Genomic DNA, 24,349 nt, shown 5'->3' with positions numbered 1-24,349 from the left:
ATCACACTCTGTGCTACCTTCACGCCAGCCCCAACCCCTCCCATTTATCTCTCCACTTACTCGGCTCACAGCCCATTCCTGATGAAGGGCTTTTGCCTGAAACGTCGACTCTGATGTCCAGCATCTGCAGTCCTCACTTTCTCCTGGGTTTTATAATGAACATGTTACTTTGGGTTGCAGTGCAAATGTGTACGAACGGGTAACTTTGGGAACAAATAAAGCGTTGATCTTTAATTAGTGATTTAGCAGTGAGATATAGACACCACAAGTCTGTGTGCATCAATTATAAAACCATGGAAATGATAAAGCAGAGAAGGGGGGCATTCAGCTCATCTTGTCCATGCTGACCCAAAGACACTCAGATGCCCTTTTTAATCCCACCATCCTGCACATGTCCCATAACCCTGAAGCTTGCAGCACTTAAGGTGCATATCCAGGTACTTTTTTAAAGAAGAGTTTAGGGTTTCTTCATCCACTGCCAACCTAGGTAGCAAATTTCAGACGCCTACCACCCTCTGTGTAAAAAAAACTTTATTCATGTCCACTCTAATCCTTCTGCCATTTAGCTTGAATGTATGACCCCTGGTATTTTTTTTAACTCTGTCAAAGGAAACAGCTTCCACCTGTCTACTCTTTTCTCTATTCCTCACAATTTTGTGTTACCTCAATCTACTCTGTTCAAGGAAAAAACCCAATCTCTCCAATCTTTCCTTGTAACTACGATTCTCCAGACCTGGCAACATTCTAGTAAATTTTATTTGCACTCTTCCAGAACAACTACATCCGTCCTGCAATGAGGCAACCAGAACTGCACACAATACTCCATCTTTGGCCTCAGCAGTTTCATTATTATGTCCCTACTTTTATATTCTATTATTCTGTCAGTGAAGAAGAGCATTCCATTTACTTTCTTTACAGCCCTATCTACTTGTACTGCTACCTTTAGAGACTTGTGTAGGATTCTGGTTTGCAATCAGTTATTTCCTGACTTTTAAATGGTTAAAATACTCAGTTTCCTGGTTCTAGACATGTCTTATTTAGGGAATGTGAAATGAAGAGGCAGTAGACAGGTGTTTCAGGGCAAAAGAATCTCTGCGTTTATTTAAAATACAAAAAGTAAGTATAATACAAGAAAAATAGGTAAATACAATAAATAAGAAACTTGACAATTAATTATACAAAGAACAGTAGTACTGTTAAATACACTATTACTAGATTAATAATAGAAACTTAGGCGAAAGTGAGGACTGCAGATGCTCAAGATTAGAGTCTAGAATGTGGTGCTGGAAAAGCATAGCAGGTCAGGCAGCAACCGAGGAGCAGAAAAATCAATGTTTCGGGCAAAAGCCCTTCATCAGGAATAAAGCTGCCCTGACTCACAAGCCTTATTCCTGATGAAGGGCTTTTTCCCAAAACATCGATTTTCCTGCTCCTCAGATGCTGCCTGACCTGCTGTGCTTTTCCAGCACCACACTCATTATAAAAACCAACCTATCTCATTAAAAAATGGAAGAGTTTATCAATTTTGCTTGCAATTCCATCCTGTTGTCACCTTCACCTGCTCCATTTCTGACTATTCCCTTCCTTTTCCATTTGGTTTCATTTCTAGAGATAAAAGTTAGTCACCAATTTTCATTAAAAACACATCAACTCCCAGTTACCTTGACATATATCCTCACACCACACTTCCTATAAATACTCTGCAACACATTCTCCCAGTTTCTCCATCTCATCTGTTCTGATAATGCCACCTTCCATGGAGGTAGACAAGCAGATGGCTCAAAGAACACAGCAAGCCAGGTTCAACTTATTGCTAACCGCAACCTCCAGTTTACTCCACGATCTAGCATCCAACTCTGGGGTAGTGAATTCCACAGATCCATCTCCCTTTGAGGAGTAATTTTCTTTTCCAAGTCCATTACCCCTTATAAGAAGCTGAGGTTCTGTTGCCCAAAGCCAATCTGTATTGTTAAAATAACCTTCCTGTGACTGTGCCTGCTCTTGACTGCCAATGATTAATGAGTAGTCAGAAATGTTTCTGAAAACCTTACTATATTTAGGCATATAAAAAAACAGAAGATCCTGAAGTAGAGTTGCACCCAAAATGTTGACTTCTCCACTTCCTGATGCTGCCTGGCTTGCTGTGTTTTTCCAGCCTCCTGTTTGTCTACCTTGGATTCCAGCATCTGCAGTTTTTTGGCCTCTAAACTTCCATGGAGGGGCCTCAGAAATATCCACCTTTTCTCAACCAAGAGTTCCCCGCCACTGACGTTGATAGGGCCTTCAACCATATCTGACCCATTTCCTGCACTTCTGCCCTCAGCCCTTCCCACAACGATAGGGTGCCCTGGTGCTCATTTTCTATCCCACTAACCTCCACAGAATATAGAACATGAAAGTGCAGTACAAACCCTTCAGCCCTGGATGTTGCACAGACTATGGAACCAATCTGAAACCTATCGATCCTACACTATTCCATTTTCATCCATATGTTTATCCAATGACCATTTAAATGTCCTTAAAGTTGGTGAGTCTAGTGCTGTTGCAAGCAGGACGTTCCACACTGCTACTACTGAGTAAAGAAACCTCTGACATCCATCCTATATCTATCACCCCTCAATTTAAAGCTACATCCCATCGTGCTAGCCATCACCACCCGAGGAAAAAGGCTCTCACCGTCTACCCTATCTAACCGTTTGATTATCTTATACGTTTCAATTAAATCACCTTTCAACCTTCTTCTCTCTAATAAAAACAGCCTCAAGTTGATCAGCCTTTCCTCATAATACCTTCTCTCCATACCAGGCAACATCCTAGTAAATCGCCTCAGAATCCTTTCCAAAGCTTCTACATCCTTCCTATAACGTGATGACCAGAACAGTACGCAATACTTCAAGTGCAGCCGTACCAGAGTTTTGTATAGCCGCAATATGACCTCGTGGCTCTGAAACTCAGTCCCTCCACCAATAAAAGCTAACACACCGTATGCCTTCTTAACAACCCTATCAACCTGGGTGGCAACTGTCATGGATCTATGTACGTGGACACGGAGATCTCTCCGCTCGTCTACCCTGCCCAGAATCTTACCATTAGCCCAGTACTCTGCATTCCTGATGCTCCTTCCAAAGTGTACAAACAATTTCCACCACCTTAAGAGAGATGCCACCACCAGACACACATTCCTCTCCTTTGTCAGCATTCTTCAAGGACCATTCTTTTTGGCCACCTTAGTCCACACCTCCTCCACTCCCAAAATATCCCCCAGCACTTTCCCATGCAATCACAGAAGGTATAATACATGCCCATTTAACTCCTCACTATGCAATAACCTGCACATACCATCCAGGTGAAGCAGCAATTTATCTGTACCTCATTCAATCTATTATACTGAATTAGCTGCTCACAATGTGGTCTCCTTTAAAACTGGGGAGACAAAAAGCAGATTGGATGACTGTTTTCTTGAACACCTACATCTGGTCCATAGAAATAACCCCAAGCTTCCAGCTGTCCTCCACTACAACTCACCAGGTTCCCACGTCAACATATTTGTCTCAGGTCTGCTGCAGTGCTCCAGCAAGGCTCAATGCAAGCTGGAAAACAACACTTCATCTTCCACCTATGCAACTTATGATCTTCAGGGCTCAACATTAAGATTTAAAATTTCAGAACATGATCATCCTCCTCCATGTAGGTTACCCTTCTCCCACACCCAAATCCTCACTGAACAAGCCGCTGAACAGACAATCCATTATCAAATGTTCAGACTTCTTGTTTGCACTTATCGCTCCTTGGCTTATCATCAGCTATCTCTCTGTCCACCATTCTGTCCACCCTATCTCAACTGCATTATCTATTTATTCCCTCCAGCCCTTCCATCCCCCAACCTGTCATCAGCATAAATACTACCCTTTCCCAGCTTTCTTCAGTTCTGACAAATGATCACTGGACTTGAAATATTCACATGGCTTTTTCTCTACAGATGCTGCCAGACCTGCAGTTTGTGTCCAGTACTCCATATTTTTTCTCTACCTCACCATATTGGATGCATTTACAGATTTAATAACTGCAAACCTCTCCTCATTGACCTCTCATTCTTCATATGATTCAGTTATTCCAAGCTCTCCTGTTATACAAATTCCCCTCACCAAATTCCTGATAAAATCAGAATTCACCCTCCACATGCTGGAATTGTGGGCATGAAATTTCCATGGTTTCAGAAGGCAGTTTCGCATATAAATCAGCTTTATCTACTCATGTGATTTTGGCAATGTAGGTGTCTGTAATCCAAAGTGTGCAGATGATATCTGGTAGGAGCAGATATGAACCACGTGGATTCATTTGGGAAGCCAAAGTATTTTTTTAGAGTGTTAAGTACTCCTTTAACTACGATCTTGGGATGCCTTTAGAAGAAAACTTCGTTTTCAGTCACGGTCCAACTTCATTCTGTTATTAATACCTACAGGCAGCCGTGGGTTATGAATACAGAGAAACCTCGATTATCCAAAAATCAATTATCCGAATATCGGATTATCCGAAGGAGATTGAGGTCCCGATAGAAACATTACATCAAAGAGGTATTTCCAACACTGATCACACCTTTTGTTTACAATGATTAAAAACAATCTCGGCTTAGTGAAAAGCTGCTGAGAACAGTCCTGGATATCAATGGGAGCCCAGGCACTGTCACCAAATGACTGACCTCCCGCCCTCTCTTCCTTTCTCCACACTTTCTCTGGAGTTCTACACAGGGGTGAACCCGAAACCCCCTTTGCCCAGATATTCTTTCTAACATTGTTCTGTACAGGGCAGAGGGGGAACTTTCAAAAAGTTGCAGTATAAAGTTGTGTGTATGCGCACATGGGTGCTATTTGGAGACTTACCCCAGGAAGGCAGCAGCAGTCTTACTGTTGGCGTCCAGTCTGGATGCCCCGCAGGGGGAGGAGAGCACAGTGGGGGCATGGGGGCGGGCGGTGATGGACAGGATTGGGCGGTGGAGTTGAACAGGATTTGAGGGCAGGCAGGGCGTGGCGTTTGGGGGGCAGTGTTGGATGGGATTGGGGCGGGCGTGAGATGGTGTTGGGGGCAATGTTGGACCAGGTTGGGGGTGGCGGTGTTGGACAGGGTTAGGGGCGGGCTGGGGACCGACGGGGTTGGGGACTCATGCAGTGTGCTACTGCCTAGACTCCTGAACAGGGAGCAGACTTAACAGAAAACTGAGCCCCAGAGGAGAGGCATTGAATCGATTAAACAAATAAACAATTATCCAAATGAAATTGTGCCCGCCCATCTCATTTGGATAATTGAGGTTCTTCTGTAGATTCCATTCTTGAGTCCACTTGCAGGTCAGTTTGTAAATTGGAGCGCAAGGCAGGACAATACAAAGCAGGAAGGCAAAAGTACAGGAAATGTGCATGTCTGTTATTTAAAATTATATCAGTGTATAAGTTTGTAAGTATGAGCATTCATAAATCAGATATTTGTAAATTGGAGATCACCTGTACTCTGATCTATAGCTTGTCTTCTCTAAAACTGTGCTACGTTCTTTATCTTGTTCCATGATGCCTTTAATCTCACAATCTCCCTTAATATTTTGCTGACCTGCTCTTCTGATCTTCTTGTTGCTTTCCACTTAACAACATAGTAAAACACACAATTTTCCACCTCACTTCCATTCCAAAAGAGTCAATGGATTTGAAACATAGATGCCAGAATTCATGAGTTTCTCAAGCATCCTTTTTTTTTTAAAGAAAAAGTATGTCATGTTGCCAAACATCTTGCTTTACAAGCAACCTCATATTCAGCAGTCTCGATTATTTTATTTTCTTCCTCATGGACCTCAGAGGTCTTAGCACACTATCACCATGCATGGACTTTCAGAGCAGCTGTGCGCATTTACCGCTTAGAGGGAACATTATTCATAAACTACTTCAATGAAGCCCATCATCACATCCTTTTATTTCTATCTCCCTCAGGTGTTTATCTGACTTTCCCATGGTATCCACTTATCACAATGCATTTGTGCACTTTCTGCATTTTAATCAAACAAAAAAGAAACTTGCCAATTTATTACTAGACTTATTAGTAACAATTTCGGTCTTACCCCAGAAATGGAAGCATCTCTGCATTTACCCTATCAAACCTCTTAATAATCTTAAGAACAGGTAACTTGAGAAAAGATGCTCAGTGCTGCTAAGAGACATTGAGATGTACAGCACGGAAATGTACTCTTCAGTTCAACTCATCCATGCCAACCAGATATCCCAACCTAATCTCGTCTCACTTGCTAGCACCCAGCCCATATCCCTCCATACCCTTCCTATTCATATACCCATCCAGATGCCTTTTAAATGTTGCAATTGTACCAGCCTTCACCACTTCTGCTGGCAGCTCATTCCATAGACGCACCACCCTCTGCATGAAAAAGTTGCTCCTTGGGTCTCTTTTATATTTTTACCCTCTCACCTTGAACCTATGCCCTCTCGGTCTGGACTCACCCACACCAGGGAAAATACCTTGTCTATTTACTCTATCCATGCCTTTCATGATTTTATAAACCTCTATCAGATTACCATTCAGCCTTGTTAAATCCTTCTGTATGATTTATGATCTATCAGGCCACTATCATCCTTCTAAATCGTGCACCTTTAAACATTTCAACTTAGCAACCACAGAAACAATGGCTGACGAGGGAAAATAAGCTTCTGACAGGTAATGAAAGTTATAGAAAGATAGTAACTTAGAACAACATCATTGCAAAGCTACTGAAGGCAGGCAAATCCTTGGATCTGATGCGTTACATCCTATGGTCTTAAAAAAAGTACAAAGGTAGTGAATCTGTAGGCTAGAATATTCCAAAATTCCCTGGATGCAGAAAAGTTTCCAGCGAAGTGGAAAAATGCAAATATAACACACTTTTTTCAAGAAAAGGAAGGGAGGCAGAAAGCAGAAAACTGCATATCAGTTACTAAGGAGGGAGCTCCGAAAGGTTGTGCTTTCAAACAAACTGTTGGACTATAACCCCATCATGTAATTTTTGGCCTGTCATTGGGAACAATTATTAAGAAAGTAACAACAGGATATTTGGAGTCAGCATTGTTTTATGAAGGGTAAATTTAGTTTACTGATTTACTGGAGTTCTTTGAAGATATAAGAAATCTGGATCATGGGGATCCTGTAGATGTAGAATATTTGGACTTCCAGGATATTTGATAAGGAAAAGTTTAGAGGGATATGACCAAATGCTGGTAAATGGGACTAGATTTAATTTAGAATATTTGGTCAGCATGGACAAATTGGACTGAAGGGTCTGTTTCCATTCTATACATTTCTATGATTCTAACGAAGACACTTGATTGAAAAATACAAGATTTACAGTGAGGGCTATATAGAGATATGACTTCCCCTTGTGGGAGAGTCCACAGCCAGATATGATGTCAAAGTAAGGGGTTACCCATTTCAGATAATGAGAAATTTTGTCAGAGGGAGGTGAATCTGTGAATTCTTCACCACAGAGGGATTTTGCAGTGGCTCATTAAGCATATGCAAGGCCGAGATAGATTTTTAATTGGTTAAGTAATTAAAAATTATATGAAAAAGGTAGGAAAATGGAGTCAAGGATTATCAGATTAGTCATAATGGCGTTGCATGGCAGAGCAGACTCAGCTAAATGACAATTTCTGCTTCCACGTTGAGTCTGTGGTGCTAGAAAAGCACAGACAGTCAGGCAGCATCCAAGGAGCAGCAGAATTGATGTTTCGAACATAAACTCTTCATTAGGAATGCGGCTTGTGGGCCAAGGGGGCTGAGAGATAAATCAGAGGGGGGGGGGGGGGGGGGCTGTGGAGGAAAGAGGGCTGAGAATGTGATAGGTAAATGAAGATGGGAGGTGAAGGTGATAGGTCAGAGAGGAGGGTAGAGTAAATAGGTGGGAAGGAAGATGGACAGGTAGGAGAGGTCAAGAGGGTGGTGCCAAGCTGAAAGGTTTGATCTGAGATCCACATTGATCCCAAGTGGTTGGAGGGTCCCAAGGTGGAAGATGTGGTGTTGGATGTTAAGGGTTGGGCAACGGAGGAGGCCCAAAACCTGCATGTCATTGGGGATGTTAAAGTGAAGATAGTGTGGTGCTGGAAAAAACACAGCAGGTCAGGCAGCATCCGAGGAGCAGGAAAATCAACGTTTTCAGTTTTCCTGCTCCTCGGATGCTGCCTGATCTGCTGTGCTTTTCCAGCACCACTCTAACCTTGACTCTAATCCCCAGCATCTGCAGTACCCACTTCCGCCTGAGGGAGTTAAAGTGGTCAGGCCATAGGTGGGGGGTGTTGTTCTCTGAAGCCTTCTGCAAGTACAGGTCCTGTCTCCACAATGTAGAGGGGACCACATCTGGAGCAACAGATACAATAAATGTGTGTGTTAAGGTAACGAAAGTCCAACGGTGAAATTAGGTGTCTTTAACTACATCTGGGAATAGGTTGCGATTGGAGAGAAGATCATGTGATGAAACCTCCAGGAATTGGGGTTGAGGGGGAAGGGAGGTCAGAATCGGCAGTTAGCTTTTCTGCCGCTCTGAGTCGAAATTGTAAATTGAAATCATCCTAGCTAGTGTTTTCAAATTTCCTTAAGACACAAAACAGCTCTTGCCAGTGAGGTGGGAAAACCCAGTTAAAATGCCCAGGGGCATTGTTTAGATGGGAGCTCACCTTTCCGTCCGAGTTCCGTCTGATCTTCTGACATCTGCCATAAGAACCGGAGCCGATGCTCTCCAGCAGCTCATAATCTTCTAGGCGGGAAGGCATTTTTTCAACGCGAGGCGAGCATCGATGTCCGAGATGGAGTTGAGGGGACTCTGCCTCTGACACATCCACTTCCCTGGCTCGATATATATGTGCGAGTTGTCGGGGGAGAGAGACCGATTAGGGGATCGTGGGAGTGGGGTCGGGTGCTATGGCCAGTTCTCGTTGAAGCCGCGCTCAACCGACGAAAGCGCGTGGGCCTTCCCCCCCCCCCCCAAACTGGCTTCCTCAGCTCCATTCCGATTGGTTAGTCAGCCTCGGTGTCCCGTCCTTTGGTTGGCTCTTGCGAATAACAAATAGTTGCCTTGGGAGCGGCTGGAGCGCGGGGGCAGCGCGCGAAATTTAAACGCGATTAGCGTTCGTTCTGGATTTTCATACTATGATGTTTGCGAATTTGTTTTGTCTATAGTTTGTTGTTAGAGACAAAGGCGATCCAATTTCTAAAGTAAGACTTCTTTCAGCGTCCAAGCCAAATGGAATTAGAATGTCACTGTATTTCTGGGAAAATACTGGAATTTATTAGAAATGAGAAATTTAAGTGTCAAAAAACTTCAAAATAACAAGTAACTCTTAAAAAGTGTAAAACAAGGGGCTATTAATTACCGGCATTAATCTTTTTGGTTGTATAGTTATTTGATACAAAATAACCCAGAATGTATGTTGAAGCTCCACCCCTCTCACCAACTGCCTCAACCTCTCCACCCCCTCACCCGCTCCAACCTCTCACCCTCGGAACATGCAGCCCTCCACTCCCACCATTCCAACCCCAACCTCCATCAAACCGGCAGACAAGGGAGGCGTGGTAGTAATCTTCGAGGAGAACGTGAGGACTGCAGATGCTGGAGATCAGAGCTGAAAATGTGTTGCTGGAAAAGCGCAGCAGGTCAGGCAGCATCCAAGGTGGTCGACGATGCCCTCCACCGCATCTCTTCCACTTCCTGCTCCTCCGCCCTTGAGCCCTGCCCCTCCAACCTCCACCAGGACAGAATCCCACTGGTCCTCACCTACCACCCCACCAACCTCCATGTACAGCGTATCATCCGCCGTCATTTCCGCCACCTCCAAATGGACCCCACCACAAGGGATATATTTCCCTCCCCTCCCATATCAGCGTTCCGAAAAGACCACTCCCTCCGTGACTCCCTCGTCAGGTCCACCAACCCAACCTCCACTCCTGTCACCTTCCCCTGCAACCGCAAGAAATGCAAAACTTGCGGCCACACCTCCCCCCTTACTTCCCTCCAAGGCCCCAAGGGATACTTCCATATCCGCCACAAATTCACCTGCAACTCCACACACATCGTCTATTGCATCCGCTGCACCCGATGTGGCCTCCTCTATATTGGGGAGACAGGCCGCCAACTTGCAGAACGTTTCAGAGAACACCTCTGGGACACCCGCACCAACCAACCCAACCACCCCGTGGCTCAACACTTCAACTCCCCCTCCCACTCCACCAAGGACATGCAGGTCCTTGGACTCCTCCATCGCCAGACCATAGCAACATGACGGTTGGAGGAAGAGCGCCTCATCTTCCGCCTAGGAACCCTCCAACCACAAGGGATGAACTCAGATTTCTCCAGTTTCCTCATTTCCCCTCACCTTATCTCAGTCAAATCCCTCGAACTCAGCACCGCCTTCCTAACCTGCAATCTTCTTCCTGACCTCTCCGCCCCCACCCCACTCCGGCCTATCACCCTCACCTTGACTTCCTTCCACCTATCGCATTTCCAACACCCCTCCCCCCAAGTCCCTCCTCCCTATCTTTTATCTTAGCCTGCTGGACACACTTTCCTCATTCCTGAAGAAGGGCTTATGCCCGAAATGTCAATTCTCCTGTTCCTTGGATGCTGCCTGACCTGCTGCGCTTTTCCAGCAACACATTTTCAGGCATGATAGTAGTTTGGTGCACCGACCTTTACACTGCTGAGGCTAAACGTCAGCTTGTGGACACCTCCTCCTACTGCCCCCTTGACCATGACCCCACCTCCCACCACCAAACCATCATCTCCCAGACCATCCATAACCTCATCACCTCAGGGGATCTCCCATCCACCGCCTCCAACCTCATAGTCCCACAAAGCCCACACCGCCCGTTTCTACCTCCTGCCCAAAATCCACAAACCTGACTGCCCCGGCTGACCCATTGTCTCAGCCTGCTCCTGCCCCACCGAACTCATCTCTGCATACTTCGACACGGTCCTGTCCCCCTTAGTCCAAGAACTCCCCACCTATGTTCGGGACACCACCCACGCCCTCCAACTCCTCCATGATTTTTGCTTCCCCGGTCCCCAACACCTTATCTTCACCATGGACATCCAGTCCCTGTACACCTCCATCCTCCAAAGGACTCAAAGCCCTCCGTTTCTTCCTTTCCAGCTGTACCAACCAGTACCCTTCCACTGACACCCTCCTTCGACCGACTGAACTGGTCCTCACCCTGAACAACTTCTCCTTCCAATCCTCCCAATTCCTCCAAACCAAAGGAGTAGCCATGGGCACCCGCATGGGCCCCAGCTATGCCTGCCTCTTCGTAGGATATGTGGAACAGTGCATCTTCCGCAGCCACACTGGCACCACCCCCCATCTTTTCCTCCGCTACATCGATGACCGTATCGGCGCTGCCTCGTGTTCCCACGAGGAGGTTGAACAGTTCATCCACTTTACCAACACCTTCCACCCCGACCTCAAATTTACCTGGTCCGTCTCAGACTCCTCCCTAGACCTCTCCATTTCTATCTCGGGCGACCGAATCAACACTGATATTTACTATAAACTGACCGACTCCCACAGCTACCTAGACTACACCTCCTCCCATCCTGCCCCCTGTAAAAACGCCATCCCATATTCACAAATCCTTCGTCTCCGCCGCATCTGCTCCCCGGAGGACCAGTTCCAATACCGTACAACCCAGTTGGCCTCCTTCAAAGACCGCAATTTCCCCTCAGACGTGATTGACAATGCTCTCCACCGCATCTCCTCCACTTCCCGCTCCTCCGCCCTTGAGCCCCTCCCCTCCAATCGCCACCAAGACAGAACCCCACCTTAACCTCCTTCCACCTGTCGCATTTCCAACACCCCTCCCCCAAGTCCCTCCTCCCTACCTTTTATCTTAGCCTGCTGGACACACTTTCCTCATTCCTGAAGAAGGGCTCATGCCCGAAACGTCGATTCTCCTGTTCCTTGGATGCTGCCTGACCTGCTGCGCTTTTCAAGCTACACATTTTCAGCTCTGATCTCCAGCATCTGCAGTCCTCACGTTCTCCTCGCAAGTTCCTTCTTGCCCAACCTCTCCCAGACTTGACATAATAGATGTCTTGACAGTTTAACTGTTTCGCAATTTACATAACAAACAAAAAAGCATAACCTGGGCAATCTCGAATAGTTAGGTGATACTTCAGCCCAACAAGTCCACACCGACCTGCCGAAGCGCAACCCACCCAGACCCATTCCCCTACATTTCATCCCTTCACCTAACACGACAGGCAACTTTGCATGGCCAATTCACCTAACCTGCACATTTTTGGACTGTGGGAAGAAATCGGAACACCCAGAGGAAACCCACGCAGACATGGGGAGAATGTCAGTCGCCTGAGGCGGGAATTGAACCTGGGTCTCTGGCACTATGAGGCAACAATGCTTACCACTGGGCCACCGTGCCACCTAAACTTGGATATTTCCATGTTCTGTACAATATCTGTCAAAACTTGGCATGGAAGGTAGCAACATTATTTTCTACTATTGTTCTGAAAAATAACAAACATTAACAGAAAGTCAAATTCTGAAAATGGCATTGAGATGTAATTAACTATAGGACTTGGGCAACTTCTAACAATCCCAAATTTCAAGATAAGATTTACATTCAAATTGCACACGAACCTTTTGCAATCAAGTTCAAGGAGAACCTGATCCCTCTTTACTGCAGTTTTGCATTGCTATTCCTCCTGCCAAAGTACAATCCCTACTCAACCATTCTTCATAATTAAGGGCCGCTATATCCAGGATTAACCTACTGAACATTCTCTACTGCCTCTAATGCCACTATCGCTTTCCTTTGATAATGGGACCAAAACCAATTACAATATTCCAGCTGTGGTATGACTAGTGTCTTGTATAGTTTCAGCAAGACCTCTCTATTTTACAGAATCATAGAGATGGAGAGCACAGAAACAGACCCTTTGGTCCAACTCGTCCATGCCGACCAGATTATCCTAACCTTATCTAGTCCCATTTGCCAGCACTTGGCCCATATCCCTCTATTCATATACCCATTCAGATGCCTTTTAAATCTGTGATTGTACAAGCCTCCATCACTTCCTCTGGCAGCTCATTCCATACATGCACCAACTTCTGTGTGAAAAAGTTGTCCCTTAGGTCCCTTTTATATCTTTCCCCTCTCACCCTAAACCTATGCGCTCTAGTTCTGGTATCTCCACCCCAGGGAAAAGACCTTGTCTATTTATCCTATCCATGCCCCTCATGATTTTATAAACCACTATAAGGTCACCCCTCAGCCTCTGACACTCTAGGGAAAACAGCCCCAACCTATTCAGCCTCTCCCGATGGCGCAAATCCTTCAACCTTGGCAACATCTTTGTAAATCGTTTCTGAACCCTTTCAAGTTTCACAACATTCTTCCGATAGGAAGGAGACCAGAATTGCATGCAATATTCCAAAAAGTGGCCTAACCAATGTCCTGTACAGCCACAACATGACCCCCCACCACCTATAAAGGAAAGCATACCAAACACCCTCTTCATATTCTATCTACCTGTGACTCTACTTTCAAAATACTCCATTCTCTTTGAAATAAAGACCAACATTTCATTTGTCTTCCGCATTCCCTTGCATGCTAGCTTTTTGTGATTTGTGTAAAAGGACTTGTGAATGACCGTGATCTTTTCTGTAGGGTGGGGGAGTTCAAAACTGGGAAGCCTATTTTCAAGGTGAGAGGAGAAAGGTTTAAAAAGGACATGGGGTATCTTTTTCACACAGAGTGGTTCATATGTGGAATGAACTGTCAGTGAAAGTGGGATGCTGGTACAGTTACAAAATTTAAAAGACATTTGGATAAGTTCATGAATAGGAAAAGTTTGAAGGGATGTGGGCCAACGCAGGCAGGTGGCACTAGTTTAGTTTGGGAACATGATTGGTGTGGGCTATTTGGACTGAAGGGTCTGTTTCCATGTTGTGAAGCTCTATGACTTTAAATCTCTCTGTGCTGTAGTTTTCTGCAATCTTTTTTATTTAAATAATATTTGGCTCCTCAAATTGCCAAATCTTTGTCCATTGTATAACCAGTCTACTCTTTTAAAACAACTTAAACAAGGTCCTGGTGGGGTACTATAACAAAAACAAGCTAATCAGTCAAAGGAAACTTACAAAACACAAATAGAATCTTATCAAGACCAAATCAAAATATCATTATCAGGGTGATAATATACTCTACCGCCTCGTTGCCTACTGGTCTGTAAAGGCCTCTACCATGCCAGTGGACACCACATGCTCCCTCTTGATGGACAACCAAAGGACATAAACACAGAAGAAGGAGCCAGACAGGTACTGGAAGCCTCTTTCTGGACCTGCTGATCGCCAGTTTGGGCAGGCCGAGGGGACCCTCCAATCTCTGTCACACACTCAAACACGCACAAACTGATACACACACCCAGTGCCTTATCAACCATAAACAAAAAAAAAATTGTAACAGTCCTTTTAAGAAACTAAACAAAGGCTGCAAAGAAACATAAAAGTGAAACAGTTTCCTTCAGACTTTGTGCCATTCTTCCCATTTACCTTTCAACCAATTTTTGTATCATCCTCAAACTTGGCTATAGTACATTCACTTTTCTCATCCAATTCCTTAGTAGATATTATAAAATATCTAGTAGCTGTGACACTCCATTAGTTACAAATTACCATCCTGCAAATGCCCCTCCTTATCACAAATGTCTATCAATAAGCCAATAATCTATCCATGCTAATATACTACCTCCAAATCCAGGGGCTCTTAATTTATTAAAAAGCCTAATGTGTGGTACTTTATCAAATACCTTCTGAAAATCCAAATATATTACATCTGGTTCTTCCCTTTTATCTATGATTCTCATTGCCTCCTGAAAGAATTCTAATTAATTTGTCAGGCATGACATTCTCTTCGTGAAGCTATGGCGACTCTGATTAATCATATTATGTACTCCTAAATATTCTGATTTTATATCCTTTATAATAGACTAATATTTTTCCAATAACAGATGTTGAGCTAACTGACCTATAATTATCTGTATGTTTGTCTCCTTGCTCACTTATCATAGAGTCATGGAACATGGAAACATACCCTTTAGTCCAACTCGTCCATGCTGACCAAGTTTCCCAAACTAAAGTAGTCCCATTTGCCTGTATTTGGCCGATACCTCTCTAAACCTTTCTGGTTCATATACATATCCATGTCTTGGAAATGCTGTAACTGTACCTGCATGTACCATTTCTTCTGGCAGTTCATTCCACATATGAACCACCCTCTGTGTGAAAAAGTTGCCCCTCAGTTCCCTTTTAAATCTTTCTCCTCTTACCTTAAAAATATGCCCTCTAATTATGAACTCCCCTACCTTAAGGAAAAGACATTTGCTATTCACCTTATCTATGCCCGTCATTACTTTATAAATCTCTATAAGATCACCCCTCAACCTCACTTGCTCCAGGATCTTATTTTCTTTTACTTACTTATTTTCCTACCCATCTATTTCGTCAGCAGTTTCTGCTACAATAAAATTCTTGTCCAAATGATTAACATAAGTTGTAATAGTCAAGGGGGCAGCAACACTCGATATATATTTTGCCACCTGAAAATTATCCATTTATTCAGACTCTGTTCTCAATTAGTAAGGCAATCATCTATCCATTCCCAGTAAACTTAGAGATATTCAGAAACATCTTCCTGAAACACATTTGGTGGAATTTTCCTATTTTCATTTAAAGTGTTTTGTCAAATGGGATTCATGGCACCTGCTCAGCTTGGCCTAGGGCACCTTTTCTTGGGAATCTTCCTCTCCTTACTCATTAATTATGGATTCTGGGGGACCTTCTTATTAAATTGCACAGTGGGAGAGGTGGAGTTCACACTACTTATACCCCAGCTGTACACCACATCATATGTTGCAAGCCAGGAACTGTCTCTAATTCTGTAGTCCAGCAAAGTGATCCCCAAAGACATGACACATGAAGACAAGTTAATTACCCACTTTGCACACAAGGACGTTGAGGTGCTGGTGGATGGAGTGATGAAGAGAAGGGCACTTCTTTATCCTTTAGACCATCAAAGGAGGTTATACTGTGAGACACAGTCAGCAGGGATGTTTAACTAGTGTTATAACCTAGTTAAATTGAACACAGCAGTGCAAGAAGGTAAATGATTTTCTGAGCTCCAGAAGGGTAAATGCCACCATTTTCTTTCGGCTCCCAAACACTCAAAGCCACTACTTTAACTCTGCCACTGCAAATATATTTCACCAAATTCACTCTTGCATGTACCCTGTCCGCTCAATGACTCTCACCCATTTTTGAGAAGATTTGTAGCTCGGTTGAGGTTCAGGTTGTAAGTTTGCTCGCTGAGCTGGTAGGCTTGTTCTCAGACATTTCATCACCATGCTTTGTAACATCATCCGTGAGCCTGCGGTGAAGCACTAGTGTTCTGTCCCGCTTTCTATTTATGTGTCTTAAGGTGGGTGATAACATTTCCGGGTCTTTTTCTCAGAGATTGGTAAAGGGGGCCCAAATCAATGCATTTATTGATGGAGTTCCAATTTGAATGCCAGGCCTTTCGGAAATCCTGTGTATGTCTCTGTTTACCCTGTCTTAGGATGGATATGATGTCCCAGTCAAAGTGGTGTCCTTCTTTGTATCGGGGCCATCCATTTTTGTTTAGCAGCAGGAAGAGTGGGAGTGACAACCAGGGGACTGCCAGGAAGTGACTGCTTTAAAAAGTTAACTCGTGAATAGGCAGAGTGCACACTGAGCAGGAGCGGACATGGGACTGCTGAGTAAGCGAAGTAAAATATTTGGGCTGTTGCGTTACCCAAAATACTATTTCGGTGGTGTCTCCCACCCATCCTCGTCTAACCAAAAAAAAAGAGTTCTGTGCATCGGATTGGTAAGGTGACTTTTTCTTTTCTTTATTTTTCAATACTCTCTTTGGGAATTTAGAATAGTGGGAATGGAGGTTAGGGCAGTTGAATGTTCCTCCTACAGAATATGGGAGGTAAGGGTCACCACTAGTTCCCTGCTGACTTCATTTGCTGGAAGTGCACCCAACTCCAGCTCCTCAAAAACCGTGTTAGGAAACTGGAACTGGAGCTGGATGAACTCCAGATCATTCAGGAGGTGGAGGGAGTTACAGAGAGGAGTTGCAGGGAAGTAGTCACACCCTAGGTACAAGAAAAAGGCAGTTGGGTTACAGTCAGGGGCAGAAAGGCAACTGTGCAGGGACCCCGTGTGACCGTTCTCCTCAATAACAAGTGTACCTTTTTGAATCCTGTTTGGGGGGGGCGGGGAGCAACTTACCATGGGTAAGCCATGAGGTACAGATCTCTGGCACAGAGTCTGTCCCTGTTGTTCAGAATGAAAGGGAGGAGAGGAACACAGCATTAGTCATTGGGGACTCCATAATTAGGGGGTCAGATAGGAGGTTCTGTGGGAACGAGAGACACTCATGGTTGGTATGTTGCCTCCCAGGTGTCAGGGTCCGTGATGTCTCGGATCATGTTTTCAGGGCATTTAAGGAGAGGGGGAACAGCCCCAAGTCGTGGTCCACATAGGCACTAACGACATAGATAGGAAAAGGGATGGGGACTTAAGACAGAAATTCAGGGAACTAGGGTGGAAGCCTAGAGCTAGAATAATCAGAGTTGTTTATCTCTGGTTTGTTACCCATGATGCGAGGAATAGGGAGAAAGATCAGTTGAAGACATGGCTACAGGGATGGTGCAGAAGGGAGAGTTTTGGATACCTGGATAATTGGGGAACATTCTGTGGTAGGTGGGACCTCTACAAACAGGATGATCTACACCTGAACCAGAGGGATACCAATATCCTGGGAGGGAAATTTGCTAACGCTCTTCGAGAGGGTTTAAACTAATTCAGCAAGGGGATGGGAACCTAAATTGCAATTCCAATGTTTAGGAGGTTGAGAATATTGAGGTCAGAAATAAGGTTTCAAGGTCGTAAGAGTTCGCCGTAAGCAAGAAGGAGGTTTGAAGTGTGTCTACTTCAACGCCAGGAGCATCCGAAATAAGGTGGGTGAACTGGCAACATGGGCCGTTACCTGGGACCGTGATGTTGTGGCCATTCCGGAGACACGGATAGAGAGGAAATGATTGTTGCAGGTTCCAGGATTTAGATGTTTCAGTAAAAGAGGGGGAGGTGTGGCATTGTAAATTAAGGACAGTATTACGGTGGCAGAAAGGACATTTGAGGACTCGTCTATGAGGTAGAATGGGCTGAGGTTAGAAATAGGAAAGGAGAGATCATCCTGTTGGGAGTTTTCTATAGACCTCCGAATAGTTCCAGAGATATATTGGAAAGGATATCAAAGATGTTTCTGGATAGGAGGGAGAGTAACAGGGTAGTTGTTATGGGGGGACTTTAACTTTCCAAATATTGACTGGAAATACTATAGTTACAGTACTTTAGATGGGTCAGTTTTTGTCCAATATGTGCAGGAGGGTTTCATGACACAGTATGTAGACAGGCTAACAAGGGGTGAGGCTGCAATAGATTTGATACTGGGTCATGAACCCGGCCAGGTGTTAGATTCGGAGGTAGGTGAGCACTTTGGTGATAATGACCACAATTCGGTTATGTTTACTTTAGTGATGGCAAGGGATAGGTATATACCACAGGGCAAGATTTATAGCTGGGGAAAAGGCAATTATGATGCGATTAGGCAAGATTTAGAATGCATTGGATAGGGAAGGAAACTGCAGTGGATGGCGCAATTGAAATGTAGAGCTTATTCACAGAACAGCTACTGTGTGTCCTTGATAAGTACGTACCTGTCAGGCAGGGAGGAAGTGGTCGAGAGAGGGAGCCGTGGTTGACTAAAAAAGTTGAATCTATTGTCAAGAGAAAGAAGAAGGTTTATGGTAGGATGAGAGTTGAAGGCTCAGTTAGGGCACTTGAGAGTTTCAAGTTAACCAGGAAGGACCTAAAGATAGAGCTAAGAAGAGCCAGGAGGGGACATGAGAAGTCATTGGCAGATAGGATCAAGGAAATCCCTAAAGCTTTCTATAGGTATATCATGAATAAAAGAATGACTAGAGTAACATTAGGGCCAATCAAGGACAGTAGTGGGAAGTTGTGTATGGAGTCCAAGGAGATAGGAGAAGTACTAAATGAATATTTTTCATCAGTATTCGCACTAGAAAAAGACAATGTTGTCGAGGAGAATACTGAGATACAGGCTACTAGACCAGATAGGATTGAAGTGTGGCAAGAGTCTCTGGACATGTTGTGTCTTCTTGTTTGAGTACGTTGTTTAAGAATTGGCGGACTCCATTTATCGGGTACCTGCTGTTCTTGAATATGCTGTGTAAGTATTTTTCTTCTGCTGCTCACAGTTCCTGGGTGCTGCAATGTATTGTGGCCCATTTAAATAATGTCCTGATGCAGCTCAGTTTGTGGGGGTTGGGATGATTGCTCTTATAGTTGAGTATCTGGTCTAAGTGTGTTGCTTTCCTATACACGTTGGTCTGTATTTCTCAAATGACTGTTCGTTCCACTGTGGCATCTAGGAAAGGGAGTCTGTTGTTGTTCTCTTCCTTTTTGGTGAAATTTATGCCAGTAAGGATGCTATTGATGACATTGTAGGTTTCCTCTAATTTGTTCCATTTCATGATGACAAAGGTGTCAGCCACATAGCAGACTGAAAGCTTGGGTTGTGGATCATGGGTAGGGCTGTTCGTTCGAGTCCCTGCATGACTGCTTCTGCTAAGAATCTTGATATTGGTGATTCCATGGGTATCCTGTTGTTTTGTTTGTAGGTCTTGTCGTTGAAGATCAAGTGGGTAGTGAGGCACAGATCTACTAGCTTGAGGATTCTGTCCTGGTTGATGCAGTTGGTGCTGTCTGGTGTTTGTGTCCTTGGTTCATCTAGTAGTGAGGTCAGTGTTTTTTTGGCCAGGCTGATGTTAATTGATGTGAATAGAACCAATACATCGAAGGAGACCATGCCTTTGTCCTCTTCTATCTTGGTATCTTTGATGACGTTCAACAATTCTTGGGTGAATGGGTTGAGTGGCATGAGTCTTCTACAAGGTATTTCTGTTTATGGTGAATTTCTTTTGCTAGTTTGTATGTCGGTGTGACAGGGGGTGAGGCAATGAGTCTGAGGGGGGCCCTTGGTTTGTGCATCTTAGGTAATCCATAGAAGCAGGGTATGTTGGATCCTTCAGGTTTCTTTCTTTGGAGATCTGTTTTGTTAATTTTACCTGATGTCTGGAGTTTCTTCGGTTATGCTATGATACAGTTTTCTAGCTGTGGAGTCGGCTCCATCGCCATCTGTTGGTAGGTGTTGGTATCTGTGAGCAGTGGGTTCAGCTTTTCAATGTATTGTGTTCTGTTTAGGATTACGGTCTGCAGGTAGGATTACAATATTTCTGTCTTTTCTGAGTCCTTTTAGGGCTTACCTTTCCTGTGTGTTGAGGGTGTTCTCTTCTTTCTTCCTGCTTAGTGTTGGTGCTGCTGTCTGATGGTGTGCTGGGTTTCTTTCTTGAGTCCATTGTCTTCTAGGGCTGATTCCAATGCTGCTAGGAAGTCCTTTTTGTCCATGTCTGTGTAGTTGTAGTTCATCCCTCTTACTAGGACGGCATTCTCCATGTTTGTTCGTGGTCAATTCAACGGGTTCTTAATCCAAGCTTCTGAATTGTCTGTCTTGTTCTTTTGTGCGAGCTTGTCCAGCTTTTCTTGTAGGGATAGTTTTTTCTTTGTCTTGGTCTGTTGTTGTTTGATGCTGATGGCGCGTTCTAACGTGCTTGTCCATTCCTGGTCAGTCGTGTAGATGTACAAAGTCTTTTGGCGCAAAATTTCCCGTGGAGTCAGTTGTGGGTATTGTTAATCATTTCTCGCAACGTTCTGTGTCTGGTCTGTTCTGATATTCTTCTGGCTTGTGGGAAGTTGAAAGGTGGTTTGTATTTGTCACATTTTGGTAATACCTGCTTCCTGAGGCATTTATGTAGGAAATACAATTGTTCGTGGGTGGCGCTCAGTCGGATAGCATTGGTTTCCCATTTTAGGTGGGTGATATCATTTCCAGTTCTTTTTCTCAGAGGTTGGTAAATGGGGTTCAAATCGATGTGTTTATTGATGGAGTTCTGATATGAATGCCAGGCCTCTCGAAATTCCCATGTGTGTCTCTGTTTAGCTTGTCCTAGATGGATATGTTGTCCTTGTTCGTCTGTATGTGAGGATACTAGTGATAGTTGGTCATGTCTGTTGGTGGTTAGTTGGTGCTCGTGTATCCAGGTGGCTAGTTTCCTGCTTATCTTTCCAATATAATGCTTGTTGCAGTCCTTGCAGGGTATTTTGTAAATGACATTTGTTTTGCTGGTTGTTGCTATAGGGTCCTTTAGGTTCATCAGTAGCTGTTTCAATGTGTTAGTAGGTTTGTGGGCTACCATGATACCAAGGGGTCGGAGTAGTCTGGTAGTCATCTCCGAGATGCTTCTGATGTATGGTAGTGGGTAGAATCTCTGGGTTTATTGTGTCTCCTTGTTTGGGTTTGTTGTTTAAGAATCGGCAGACTGTGTATATCGAGTACCCACTGTTCTTCTGCAGCTCATACTTCCTGGGTGCTGCAATGTGTTGTGGCCCATTTAAATAATGTCCTGATGCAGCTCCGTTCGTGGGTGTTGGGATGATTGCTCCTGTAGTTGAGTATCTGTTGTGTGTGTGTTGCTTTCCTGTAGATGCTGGTCTGTAGTTCTCCACTGACTGTTCATTCCACTGTGACATCTAGGAAGGGGCGTCTGTTGTTGGTCTCTTCCTCATTGATGAAATTTATGCCAGTAAAGATGTTGTTGATGATATTGTAGAATTGCTCTAATTTGTTCCGTTTAGTGATGACACAGGTGCCACCCACATAGCAGACTGAAAGCTTGGGTTGGATCATTGGGAGGGCTATACATTCGAGTCTCTGCATTACTGTTTCTGCTAAGAATATTCATATTGGAGATTCCATGGGTGTCCCGTTGATTTGTTTGTAGGTCTTGTCGTTGAAGGTGATTTGATATCACTGAAAATGATACCATCCACCTTAACAGACCAAGACAAATAAATAGAAAGTGGGACTTAACACCAGCACTTCACCAGAGACTCATTGATGATGTTACCTACCATTGTGACAAAACATCTGAGAACAAACCTACCAGCTCAGCGAGCAAACTTACAATCTGAACCTCAACCTGAGCTACAGATCTTCTCAAAAATCACAAACATCTATGGGCGCAATACGCTCAAACAAGCTCAAAGATGGGGAACCAACGCCATCCGACTGAGTGCCACCCGCGAACAACTGTATTTCCTACATGAATGCCTGAGGAAAGGGGTATTACCAAAATGTGTCAAGTACAAATCACCTCTCAACACCTGACAAGCCAGAAGAATGTCAGGACAGAACAGCCACAAAATGTTGGGAGAAAAGATTAATGATGCCCATAACTCACTCCTTCATTGTCAGCAGTCTTCAGATAATAGTTGTCTGCAGTCAAACGTTACCTCCTCTTTAAAAGTTGCAGACTGTCTTTTTATTTCTTTTCTTGCAAAAATATACTTAATTCATAAAAAAAACTGTAATCAATTATGAAGGGTTAGAATAATAGAATCATAGAGTGCTACAGCAAGGAGACAGGCCCTTTGGCCTAAACCGGTCCATGCCGACCAAAATGTCCACCCACACTAACCCCATTTCTCTGCACTTGGCCGATATCCTTCTAATCCTTTACTTTCCAAGTATTTGTCCACATGCCTTTTAAATGTTACTATACCCACCTCAACAACTTCCACTGGTACCTCATTCCATATGTGTACCACTCTCTGTGTAAAAACATTGCCCTTCAGGATCTCTTTTATTCTTTCCCCTTTAACCTTAAACTAATGCCCTCAAGTCCTCAATTCCCCAGCCCTGAGAAAAAGACTGAGTGCATTCACCCTATCATGCCTTTCATGATATTATACACCTCTATAAGGTCCCACCCCTCAGTCTCCTACACTCTAAAGAAAAAAGACGTAGCTTGTCTCACCTCTCCCTATAAGTCAGATCATTGAGTCCAGGCAACATCCTTGTAAATTTCTTCTGCCCGCTTTCCAGTTTAATAACATCCTTCCTATAACAAAGTAACCAAAATTAAAGACACTCCTCCAAGTGCGACCTCACCAATGTCCTGTATAACTGCAACATAACTTCCCAACTTCTTTACTTAGTGCCCTGACTGAAGGCCAGTGTACCAAAAGCCTTCTTCACTGTCCTGTCTACCTGTGACTCCACTTTCAGAGAACTGTGAACCTGAAGTCTAAGATCCCTCTCTTCCACGACACTCCTACCTTGATTTGACTTTCCAAAATGCAAGACTTCACACTTTTCTACAATAAACTCCATGTGCCATTTCTCAACCCACTTCTCCAGCAGGTCAAGGTCCTGCTGCAATTTCTGATAACCTTCCTCACTGTCCATGATACCTCCTATTTTAGTGCCATCAGCAAACGTACTAATTGTACCTTGTACATTCTCGGTTCTTAATTCATTCCATACAGTTTTTGCAGAGAGAAATACAGAGACACAAATGTCACAGAAATTTGATATCTCTGCGCTACTGTGCAATTGCAAATAAAAAAGGTGTTTTTAACTCATGCAGGAAAGATGTTTATATACATTTGGTAGAAGCAAGTACAATTACAACATTTAAAAGGCATTTAGAAATGGATAGAAAAGGTTTAGAGGGAAATGGGACAAACGCAGGCAAATTGGACGAGTTCAGTTTCAGAAACTTGGTCAGCATGGACAAGTCAGGCTGAAGGGCCTGTTTCAGTGCTATATAACTCTATGACTCTAAGGGGTCTAGGAACTGAAAGGACCCTTCATTATACATTGGCAGAAAGACCTTAGTCGGTGGTCTTTCCCCATGGCACAATGGTGGCAACTTCCCAAGTTTTAGTGCTTCCCTCAGCCCATGGATCTTGGAATGTGCCAGTCCACAAAACTTGTTTGAGGTCAGCAAATTTCAGGCACACAAATGAGCACCTTTCAATGATTTGATAGTCCTCCAGGTGCAGTCATTGTTTGTCTTGCTGTGCCAACCAGAAAAGACAGTAGAGCAATGTCCTGTGTCATGGAACTACTCAGGATGAACCTTGACAAAAACCACTGCATTCTCTCCAAATGATCTTTGCAAAGGCACACTCCAGGAGGAAGTGTGCAAATGTTTGCACCACCCACCCCAATCCCCTGCAGCTGCTTCAAGGGCAGCATTCAGTGCCCGAGAGAGTCTGGATGTGCATGAAAGATCTGACAGGTA

General features: G+C 44.1%; 1 protein-coding gene across 1 annotated transcript in view; it reads right to left on the bottom strand.

The window, feature by feature from the left end:
- The window catches only part of nek2 (NIMA-related kinase 2), a 30,021-nt gene extending 21,073 nt beyond the window's left edge, over window positions 1-8,948 (bottom strand). The window contains exon 1 of the mRNA XM_043695888.2: window positions 8,697-8,948. Coding sequence (XP_043551823.1) covers window positions 8,697-8,792 — 96 coding nt within the window. The 5' untranslated portion in view covers window positions 8,793-8,948. The remainder of the gene's footprint in view (window positions 1-8,696) is intronic.
- Between the last annotated feature and the right edge of the window lie 15,401 nt (window positions 8,949-24,349).

The sequence above is a fragment of the Chiloscyllium plagiosum genome, unplaced genomic scaffold (genome assembly GCF_037043375.1).
Source record: "Chiloscyllium plagiosum isolate Xiang-an unplaced genomic scaffold, Cpla_swu_hap1 HiC_scaffold_10, whole genome shotgun sequence".
Classification (NCBI taxonomy): domain Eukaryota; kingdom Metazoa; phylum Chordata; class Chondrichthyes; order Orectolobiformes; family Hemiscylliidae; genus Chiloscyllium; species Chiloscyllium plagiosum.
Note: the sequence above shows the minus strand (reverse complement) of the source record. Positions and strands in the feature narration are given on the sequence as shown.